This window comes from Amblyraja radiata, chromosome 19 (genome assembly GCF_010909765.2).
Source record: "Amblyraja radiata isolate CabotCenter1 chromosome 19, sAmbRad1.1.pri, whole genome shotgun sequence".
Lineage (NCBI taxonomy): Eukaryota > Metazoa > Chordata > Chondrichthyes > Rajiformes > Rajidae > Amblyraja > Amblyraja radiata.
The window spans coordinates 2,695,999-2,707,153 of record NC_045974.1 but is presented as its reverse complement, the minus strand read 5'-3'; the positions used below and the strand labels follow the sequence as shown (position 1 = coordinate 2,707,153).

At 48.3% G+C, this 11,155-nt stretch overlaps 1 protein-coding gene across 1 annotated transcript in view; it reads left to right on the top strand.

Annotated features, from left to right (window-relative positions):
• Positions 1-835: 835 nt before the first annotated feature.
• LOC116984243 (sodium- and chloride-dependent GABA transporter 1-like) overlaps positions 836-11,155 on the top strand; it is a 32,576-nt gene continuing 22,256 nt past the window's right edge. Inside the window, exons 1-5 of the mRNA XM_033038361.1 lie at positions 836-1,117; positions 2,192-2,323; positions 5,425-5,525; positions 6,671-6,780; positions 10,741-10,873. Of these exons, the coding sequence (XP_032894252.1) occupies positions 904-1,117; positions 2,192-2,323; positions 5,425-5,525; positions 6,671-6,780; positions 10,741-10,873 (690 nt within the window). The 5' untranslated portion in view covers positions 836-903. The remainder of the gene's footprint in view (positions 1,118-2,191; positions 2,324-5,424; positions 5,526-6,670; positions 6,781-10,740; positions 10,874-11,155) is intronic.

The window sequence follows — 11,155 nt, the reverse complement described above, 5'->3', positions numbered from 1 at the left end:
ACAAGGAACTGCAGGCGCTGGTTTCACCAACAGAAAAATCACAGAGTGCTGGAGTAACTCGGCGGGTCAGGTAGCATTTCTGGAGAACACCTCCGAAGAAGGGTCCCGACCCCTAACAACATCTATCCATGTTCTCCAGCGAAGTTGCCTGACCCACTGAGTTCCTCCAGCACTTTGTGTTTTGCTCAAGATTCCAGCATTTGTGGTTCCTTGTTCCTCCATGTTGCTGCTCCACTGCGGAACTTGCCCAGAGTGTGCCCGGCTTGAAGAAGTCAATCTGAAGAAGGGTCTTGACCCAAAACATCACCTATCCATGTTCTCCACAGATGCTGCCTGACCCGCTGAGTTACTCCAGCACTCTGTGAAACGTCACCTATCCATGTTCTCCACAGATGCTGCCTGACCTGCTGAGTTACTCCAGCACTTTGTGAAACGTCACCTATCCATGCTCTCCACAGATGCTGCCTGACCCGCTGAGTTACTCCAGCACTCTGTGAAACGTCACCTATCCATGTTCTCCAGAGATGCTGCCTGACCCGCTGAGTTATGGTGCAGCAGCATCTATGGAGCTAAGGAAATAGGCAAAGTTTCGGGCCGAAATCCTTCTGGAAATAGGCAACGTTTCGGGCCGAAACCCTTACGGGTTTCAGCCCAAAACGTTGCCTATTTCCTTAGCTCCATAGATGCTGCCTGACCCGTTGAGTTACTCCAGTATTTTCTGTCTATCTTCAGTTTGAAGCCGCATCTGCCGTTCCTTCCCAAACAGAAGGGAGGACACATTTACATAACAAACTCCTTCTGTTCCTTTCAGACTTGCAGTAAGGTGTGAGGACAAGCACTTGATTCCAGGCCGAGACGCCGGAGTGTGGCTAAACCCTCGGTCCACGTGAAGCAACAGAGGGGATGGAAAAAGGTTCGCAGGAGATCAGCTTCCTCCCGGGCTCGATGGAGCCCGGGCCGGAGGGAGGAGTGGACGGACAGGCAGCTAAAGTGGAGGAGCTGCAGGACAGGGGAAGCTGGAAGGGGAGGTTTGACTTCCTCCTGTCCTGCGTGGGGTATGCCATTGGACTGGGCAACGTCTGGAGGTTCCCTTATCTCTGTGGGAAGAACGGTGGAGGTACGTTACGTGACCGCGTGGGATTTCACTGTGTGTGTGTGTGTGTGTGTGTGTGTGTGTGTGTGTGTGTGTGTGTGTGTGTGTGTGTGTGTGTGTGTGTGTGTGAGTGTGTGTGTGTGTGTGTGTGTGTGTGTGTGTGTGTGTGTGTGTGTGTCGGTGTGTGTGTGTGTGTGTGTGTGTGTGTGTGTGTGTGTGTGTGTGTGTGTGTGTGTGTGTGTGTGGTGTGTGTGTGTGGTGTGTGTGTGTGTGTGTGTGTGTGTGTGTGTGTGGGTGTGTGTGTGTGTGTGTGTGTGTGTGTGTGTGTGTGTGTGTGTGTGTGTGTGTGTGTGTGTGTGTGTCGGTGTGTGTGTGTGTGTGTGTGTGTGTGTGTGTGTGTGTGTGTGTGTGTGTGTGTGTGATGTGTGTGTGTGTGTGTGTGTGTGTGTGTGTGTGTGTGTGTGTGTGTGTGTGTGTGTGTGTGTGATGTACAGGGATCACTGGATGACACGGACTCGATGGGCCGAATGGCCTGTTTGTGCACCCTATCTCTGAACTCAACGAGAGCAGCACAGTGGTGCAGCGGGTATGCAGGGAATGGAGGGACAATAGACAATAGACTATAGGTGCAGGAGTGGGCCATTCAGCCCTTCGGGCCAGCACCGCCATTCAATGCGATCATGGCTGATCATCCCCAATCAGTAACCCGTTCCTGCCTTCTCCCCTGACTACGCTATCTTTAAGAGCCCCATCTAAGCATCGAGAGAACCTGCCTCCACCGTCCTCTGAGGCAGAGAATTCCACACACTCACCACCTGCAGGCAGAGGAGATTAGTTGATATTGGCATCATATTCAGTATGGACATTGTGGGCCGAAGGGCCTGTTCCTGTGCTGCACTTTTCTATATCATGGATAGGTGACGTTTCAGATATTAATAAATTAATAACCCCAACACTAGCACAACTAAAAAAAACAAAAAACTTCAATACTGGTAACCCCCCCCCCCCCCTACACACGAGGTCCTTGGTATTAATATTTGCCTAAATTTCAAAATTCGGTTCCTTTGCTGTAATGATGTTCCATGTATTATATTCCAGGTGCCTTCCTGATCCCGTATTTTCTGACGCTGATATTTGCTGGAATCCCCCTGTTTCTGCTGGAGGCGTCTCTGGGCCAGTACACTTCCGTCGGGGGCCTTGGCGTCTGGAAGCTCGCTCCTATGTTCAAAGGTCAGTGTTTCTCAATGTTTGATGTGGAACTGGCTTTGATAAAGACAACTTCTGCTATGGACTAGAGTGTAGCTCCCACTCTGATCCATGCGTGCAGGGATCTCTGGAGAGGTAGACACAAGGTGCTGGGGGAACTCAGCGGGTCAGGCAGCTTCTCGGGTGGTACGAGCTCCCCGAGCTTATGGAAGCGCCGTTCAGAAGCCTGATAACAGAAGGGAAGATGCTGTTCCTGAGTCTGGTGGTGCGCGCCTTCGAACTTCTGTACCTTCTAACAGATGGGAGTGGGGTGAAGGAATGGCTGGGGTGGGACAAGTCTTTGGTGATGATCCTTCTCTGAAGAAGGGGCTCGACCTGAAACATCACTGCCTCAGAGGGCGGTGGAGGCTGGTTCTCTGGATGCTTTCAAGAGAGAGCTAGATAGGGCTCTTAAAATTATTTGAGACAGGGGATATGGGGAGAAGGCAGGAACGGGGTACTGATTGGGGATGATCAGCCATGATCACAGTGAATGGCGGGGCTGGCTCGAAGGGCCGAATGGCCTCCTCCTGCACCTATTGTCTATTGTCTATTGTCTATCACCCATTCCTTCTCTCCAGAGATGCTGCCTGGCCCGCTGAGTTACTCCAACATTTTGTGCGCAGTTTTCGTCTCCAAATTTGAGGAAGGACATTCTTGCTATTGAGGGAGTGCAGCGTAGGTTCACGAGGTTAATTCCCAGGATGGCAGGATTGTCATATGTTGATAGAATGGAGCAGCTGGGCTTGTACACTCTGGAGTTTAGAAGGATGAGAGGGTATCTTGTTGAAACATATAAGATTATAAAGGGATTGGACACGCTAGAGGCAGGAAGCATGTTCCAGATGTTGGGGGAGTCCAGAACCAGGGGCCACAGTTTAAGAATAAGGGGTAAGCCATTTGGAATGGAAATGAGGAAAAACTTTTTCACCCAGAGAGTTGTGAGTCTGTGGAATTCTCTGCCTCAAAGGGCAGTGGAGGCCAATTCACTGGATGCTTTCAAGAGAGAGCTTGATAGGGCTCTTAAAGATAGCGGAGTCAGGGGATATGGGGAGAAGGCAGGAACGGGGAACTGATTGTGGATGATCAGCCATGATCACATTGAATGGTGGTGCTGGCTCGAAGGGCCGAATGGCCTACTCCTGCACCTACTGTCTACTGTGTCTAAGTCTATGATGATGTTGGCTGCTTTCCCGAGGCTGCGTGGAAAGTGCAGATGGAGTCAATGGTGGGGAGTGTGGTCTGTGTGGTACCAATGACTAATAACTCTTCACCAGCAAGTTGGCATTTAAACCTTTCTAACAGTAAGCCTCCTTCAGATATAACCCATTTTAATCCTGACTGAGAGGAGTGCATGGTATTAATGTAGAAAAGGCTTACGGTATACCTTAATACCAGTGCCAATATATTAGAGACAAGGAACTGCAAGTGCTGGAATCACAAGCAAAGTGCAGAGTGCTGGAGTAACTCAGCGGGTCAGGAAGCATCTGTGGAGAACATGGACAGGTGACGTTTCACAGAGTGCTGGAGTAACTCAGCGGGTCAGGCAGCATCTGTGGAGAACATGGATAGGTGACGTTTCACAGAGTGCTGGAGTAACTCAGGGGGCCAGGCAGCATCTGTGGAGAACATGGATAGGTGACGTTTCACAGAGTGCTGGAGTAACTCAGGGGGCCAGGCAGCATCTGTGGAGAACATGGATAGGTGACTTTTCACAGAGTGCTGGAGTAACTCAGCGGGTCAGGCAGCATCTGTGGAGCTAAGGAAATAGGCAACGTTTCGGGCCGAAACCCTTCCGGGTTTCGGCCCGAAAGGTTGCCTATTTCCAGAAGGTTCGGCCCGAAACGTTGCCTATTTCCTTAGCTCCATAGATGCTGCTGCACCACAAGTCAGCGGGTCAGGCAGCATCTGTGGAGAACATGGATAGGTGACGTTTCACAGAGTGCTGGAGTAACTCAGCGGGTCAGGCAGCATCTGTGGAGAACATGGATAGGTGACGTTTCACAGAGTGCTGGAGTAACTCAGCGGGTCAGGCAGCATCTCTGGAGAACATGGATAGGTGACGTATTAGGCATTAATTAATTAATTAATAACCCCAATACCAGCACACAAAAACCATAAATGAATAACTCCAATACTAGTACACCCCCCACCCTTCCAAGGTCCTTGGTATAAGATAGATTCTTATAATAGATAGATTCTTGATTAGTACGGGTGTCAGGGGTTATGGGGAGAAGGCAGGAAAATGGGGTTAGGAGTGAGAGATGGGTCAGCCGTGATTGAATGGCGGAGTGGACTTGATGGGCCGAATGGCCTAATTCTGCTCCTATCACTTATGACCTTATGATAATCAGAGACAGTCCAGGGGTCATAGTTGAGGTTGGTGTTGTGTAGTGTTCAAGAGCCTGATGGCTGTTGGGAAGAAGCTGTTCCTGAACCTGGAGGTCACGGTTTTCAGGCTCCTGTACCTTCTCCCCGATGGTAGGAGTGAGATGAGAGCGTGGCCAGGGTGGTGTGGGTCTCTGATGATGCAGTCACGATGGCGCAGCAGTAGAGTTGCTGCCTTACAGCGAATGCAGCGCCGGAGACCCGGGTTCGATCCCGACTACGGGTGCTGTCTGTACGGAGTATGTACGTTCTCCCCATGACCTGCCTGGGTTTTCTCCGAGATCTTCTGTCTCCTCCCACTTTCCAAAGACGTACAGGTTTGTAGGTTAGTCGGCTTGGTAAATGTACAAAAACATTTGTCCCTAATGGGTGTAGGTTAATGTGCGGGGATCGCTGGTCGGCGCGGACCCGGTGGGCCGAAGGGCCTGTATCCGTGCTGTATCTCTAAACTCCGGTAGATCCCTTCGATGGTGGGGAGGTGAGTACCCGTGATGGACTGGGAAGTGTCCACCACTTGCAGTCCTCTCTGTTCCTGAGCGTGGGAGTTGTCGAACCAAGCCGCGATGCATCTGGTCAGAATACCCTGCCCTCCCTCCATGTCCTCCACAGATGCTGCCTGACCCGCTGAGTTCCTCCAGCACTCCGTGTCGTACAGCGGCCATAGTTTGCACAATAACCTGCGCTCTTGATGTTAACAGGTGTTGGAATGGCTGGTGTCATCTTGTCATTTTGGCTCAACATCTACTATATAGTCATCATCGCCTGGGCTCTCTACTATCTCTTCAGCTCCTTCACAATGGTGAGTCCCCATCAGTGTGGGCCGAAGGGCCTGCACCTCTGCTATCCCCTTCTATATTCTATAAGGAGATGTCTGGGCTTTTTGATCATGTGACCATAATCCACGAGTAGTTGCTCTACTCAACAGCCAAAAATCTGTAGCCTCCCTTTGATCTGGTATTTTGTTGGTTCAATGGTGTTTTATCATTAATGTTTTATTATTATTAATGTTTAGTGTTTTCTGAGTCATTCGTAACTGTCACTGTATGTCATGTTGTTACTTGTGGGCGGAGCACCAAGGCAAATTCCTTGTATGTGAATACTTGGCCAATAAACTTACTTACTTACTTAAGACCATAAGACATGGCAACAGAATTAGGCCACTCAGCCCATCGATTCTGCTCCGATATCCGATCATGGCTGATCTATTTCTCCCCCTCAACCCCATTCTCCTGCCTTCTCCCCGTAACCTTTGATACTTTTAGACGTGTAGACTTTAGAGGTACGGTGCGGAAACTGGCCCTTCAGCCCATCGAGTCCGCTCCGACCAGCGATCGCCCCGCACACCCCAACTTACACACACCAGGGACAATTTTACACTTACAGAAGCCATTAGCCTACAAGCCAGTGTACATCTTTGGGATATGGAAAGAAAACCGGAGCACCCGGGGAAAACCCACGTGGTCACAGGGAGAACGTACAAACTCCGTACAGACAGCGCCCGTAGTCAGGATGGAACCCGGGTCTCTGGCGCTGTGAGGCAGCAACTCTACCGCTGCGCCACCACAGTGCCACCCTCCCTAACCACGGAGGTAGAGAACACATCGGCAAGTGGAAAGTTGTCGGGAGATGAAGGGGGAGGATACTGGACATTGTGTGGCTGTAGAGGCCGAACTAGTTCTCATGGGTGATATCATGTTCTCACACAAACATTGAAAAGATCATAAGTGATAGGAGTAGAATTAGGCCATTCGGCCCCACATGTCTACTCTGCCATTCAGTCACGGCTGATCTATCTCTCCCTCCCAACCCCATTCTCGTACCTTCTCCCCGTAACCCCTGACGCCCCCCCGTACTCATCGAGATAAATAGCAGAAAGAGAAGATCTGGATTTTCCTTCCTCCTGGTAAACACGTTGATTGATCGATGTACTGATCCTCTCTGCAGGACCTTCCGTGGCAAAGCTGTGACAATGACTGGAACACGGAGGTTTGTTTCTCCAACTTCTCGTTGGTCGACACCACCAACCTGACCAGTGCCGTGACTGAGTTTTGGGAGTAAGTGACGTTCATTCTCACTGGTGAACTGGAGTGGGCAGCGTCAAAGATCCTATAGCGGAGCAAGATAATAATAATAATAATAATAATAATAAATTTTATTTTTGGGTGCCTTTCAAAAATCTCAAGGACACCTTACAGGGATTAACAAGAATAATAAAACATATAATCGGAATAAAATAAATAATAGACCACTCCTTCTAAATGCAATGGGCTGACGTGTAGTACGCAACGGAGCGGAACGTGGGCCTTTTCATCCATTTCAGTAACCCGACCCGACCCGACCCGACCCGCAGTGTAATCAACGTTGCGGGGGAACAGTTTGTGTTAATAAATTATAATTCTGAAAATGAGGAGAAGATTTTTACCAAATAACTTTTATTTTTACGAGGATGTTTCCATAACCGGCTTCCGTCTCCGCGCTAGTATCTTTGCTCCGCTACGGGATCTTTGGTGCGGAGACGGAAGCCGGTTACGGAAATGGGGCCGAAAATTACCCATGAATCTGCCCATGACCGTACTACGTCTTTTTCGTCGAGTGGTCTATCTTGCTCGTTGTAGGGTCTTGGGGCAGCGTTAGACAATAGACAATAGACAATAGGTGCAGGAGTAGGCCATTCGGCCCCTCGAGCCAGAACCACCATTCAATGTGATCATGGCTGATCATCCCCAATCAGTACCCCGTTCCTGCCTTCTCCCCATATCCCCTGACTCCGCTATTTTTAAGAGCCCTATCTAGCTCTCTCTGGAAAGTATCCAGAGAACCTGCCTCCACCGCCCTCTGAGGCAAATAATTCAGCGGGTCAGGCAGCATCTGTGGAGAATGTGGATAGGTGACGTTTCACAGAGTGCTGGAGTAACTCAGCGGGTGCAGCAGCATCTATGGAGCTAAGGAAATAGGCAACGTTTCGGGCCGAAACCCTTCCGGGTTTCGGCCCGAAACGTTGCCTATTTCCAGAAGGGTTTCGGCCTGAAACTTTGCCTATTTCCTTAGCTCCATAGATGCTGCTGCACCATAACTCAGCGGGTCAGGCAGCATCTGTGGAGAACATGGATAGGTGACGTTTCACAGAGTGCTGGAGTAACTCAGCGGGCCAGGCAGCATCTGTGGAGAACATGGATAGGTGACGTTTCACAGAGTGCTGGAGTAACTATGATCACATTGAATGGCCTACTCCTGCACCTATTTTCTATGTTTCTATGTTTCATTCACAGCATGAAGTGCGAACACATTAAGTGAAACACTCCCAGTGCCAAGTGCGTGTTGGACTTGGATGGGAGCTCGGAATGAGTGACGTTGCAAACTTTCATGGTGATCCCTGGAAGGAAGGTTGATGCTGTAAACGGAAAATCACCCTGATGTTCTTCGGAACTTATGATGTGCTGTCATTTTAGGCTGATGTTCTTGCTTCTTGGTTTCCTGGTCCTCCCAAAATAATCCAAATGGAATTTAAACTGGAGGTGGCGGAGGGTGGACATAAACAAAAAAGGGTTCTTGGAGAAAAAGAGCTACCTTAAATTTAGTTGCTTCAGTCTGAAGAAGGGTTTCGGCCCGAAACGTTGCCTATTTCCTTCGCTCCATAGATGCTGCCGCACCTGCTGAGTTTCTCCAGCACTTTTGTCTACCTTAAATGTAGTTGCGTCTGGTTGGGTAACTATGGCAGGGTGAAGACTATTCCATGCTTTAATTGTGCGGGGGATGAATGAATTGCTGTACACATCTGTCTCGGTACCTGGTTATTTTACAACTAACTTGTGGTTCATCAGCCTGCAGAGACGTCCCGGCCCAAAACGTCGCCTGTCCATTCCAACCCAGTTTCACTTCATGTGCAGGAAGGAGCTGCAAGTGCTGGCTTAAATCAAAGATAGACACAAAATGCTGGAGTAACTCAGTGGGACAGGCAACATCTCTGGACATCTTATAAATATTGATTTCCCTAATTTCAAGTAACCCTTTCTTTCCCTCTCTCTGTGTCCCTCCTCCATCCTAGTCATCCTGTTAGTATCCACTGCTCACATCCATACATTCCTTCGTTGTCACCTCTTCCACAGCCAACAATGGACCATTGTGGGCTCCAACTTTCCTCGGTCGTGGGTGCCTCCTCTGATTTATTCTGAACCTTTTCATACCTCTAGTTTCCCTCTTCCCAGACTCTCAGACTGAGGAAGCGTCTCCACCCGAAATGTCACCTGTTCCTTTTGTCCACAGATGCTGCCTGACCCGCTGAGTTACTCCAGCACTTTGTGTCTGTCTTGGGTGGAACTGCATTTGTTGTTTCTCTACATAGTTGCCGATCATATGCACGTCACCATGGGAACGCAGGAATGGAAATCAATATTTCCAGTAAAGGCAGAGACGCTGGTGGGAAAGTTCTCACCCAATTTACAGCAACTATTCCAAAAACATCTTACTTAGCAACAGGGAGAAATTGTTCGTCCATTTATCGATGATGAGATCTACCATTAAATTTTATATTTTGACTGTAATATCTGGTGAGAAATGGAAATGATAGAGTTGAAAGATTAGAAGATTCATTTACAGATACAAATCCCTTTAGACTTTAGACAAATACAGCGCGGACCCAGGCCCTTCGGCCCAACAAGTCCATGCCAACCAGCGATCGTGCAAGAGCTGGCTGCTCTTGAAAAGGAGGCGCAGTCGTCTTTCTTACAGTTTGGCTTTCTTCCCAACCAATTGTTCAAGCGCTTTTGATTGCAACATGCGCCTTAATTTAGTTCAACAAAGAAACTGACAAGTTACTAAAGAATTAAACAAGTACATCAGAACTATACTACACACACTAGGGGCAACTTACAATTTACAGAAGCCAATTATCCTACAAACCCGATGTCTATGGCGTGTGGGAGGGAACTGGAGATCCTGGAGAAAACCCACGCAGGTCACTTCTTCTTCTTCTTTCATGTGGCGTGCACGACCTAAAGTTGTAGGACAACTTGTTCTATTTGATCTTCTGTTTGTGCACGTCGAGTTGTGAGAACGGAGAGGATGAGAAGGAGTTTCTTCCCAGAGGCCATTAGGACTGTAAACTCCGATCTCACCAGGGACTAAATTTACTGGACCACTCTTCTGCTGTGTGGCGTCTTTTTAAAATTGCTGTTTTTTCCTTTTTCTTCCCTCCCACAAATATGTAATATGTGAATATGCGATTCTGTTCCATTCTGTTTGTAGTTTGTTTGGTTTCTTTTGCACAAAGTCCGCGAACATCACCACTTTTCATTTCACTGCACATCTCGTATGTGTATGTGACGAATAAACTTGACTTGACTTGAGTATGCAGATGTATCTTAAGGGGTTGGACAGGCTAGATGCAGGAAGATTATTCCCAATGTTGGGGAAGTCCAGAACAAGGGGTCACAGTTTAAGGATAAGGGGGAAACCTTTTAGGGCCGAGATGAGGAAAACATTTTTCACACAGAGAGTGGTGAATCTGTGGAATTCTCTGCCACAGAAGGTAGTTGAGGCCAGTTCATTGGCTATATTTAAGAGGGAGTTAGATGTGGCCCTTGTGGCTAAAGGAGAGAAGGCAGGTACAGGATACTGAGTTGGATGATCAGCCATGGTCATATTGAATGGCGGTGCAGGCTCGAAGGGCCGAATGGCCTACTCCTGCACCTATTTTCTATGTTTCTATCTATAATGAACATAATGAATGTGCAACATGTTGAAAATCCAGTGGCGACCAGAAAAAGGTACGACTCTTTGGGTGACTACACGACCATACAGACGATAATGTCGCGGGGTGACGCCTGTATGGTCGTGAGTAGTCGCCCAAAGAGTCGTACCATTTTCTGGTCGCCGTTGGATTTTCAACATGTTGAAAATTTCTGGCCACCTGCTGTGACTATGACGGGTGCCGGCAAGTCGCCGAAAAAATTGCGTAAGTGGGACAGGCCCTTTATATATATATATATATATATATATATTCTGTATATTTTCAGGCGAAATATGCACCAGATGAGCAGTGGTCTGGATGAGCCCGGCAGCCTACGTTGGCCTTTAGCTGGGACCCTGGCCCTGGCTTGGATTCTCGTTTACTTCTCCATCTGGAAGGGCGTGGAGTGGACGGGAAAGGTAACTCTCGACATTCCTGCTGTGTTTCACCCTGGGAAAAACTGAGGAAAGTTTAGACAATAATAATAATAATAATAATAATATATTTTATTGTCATTGCATATAGGTGCGACGAGATTCGGTACGCAGCTTTCATCCGATGTCATAACTTAAAACAACTCATAAAATTTAGATTTAGATCCCCGAGAAACATGATTTATAAAAAAAGAACAGTAAGAATTAGGACTTAGAAGTCTAAAGATTGAGGTGTACACCAAGTGTGCCGGGGTACAATGAAAGGCT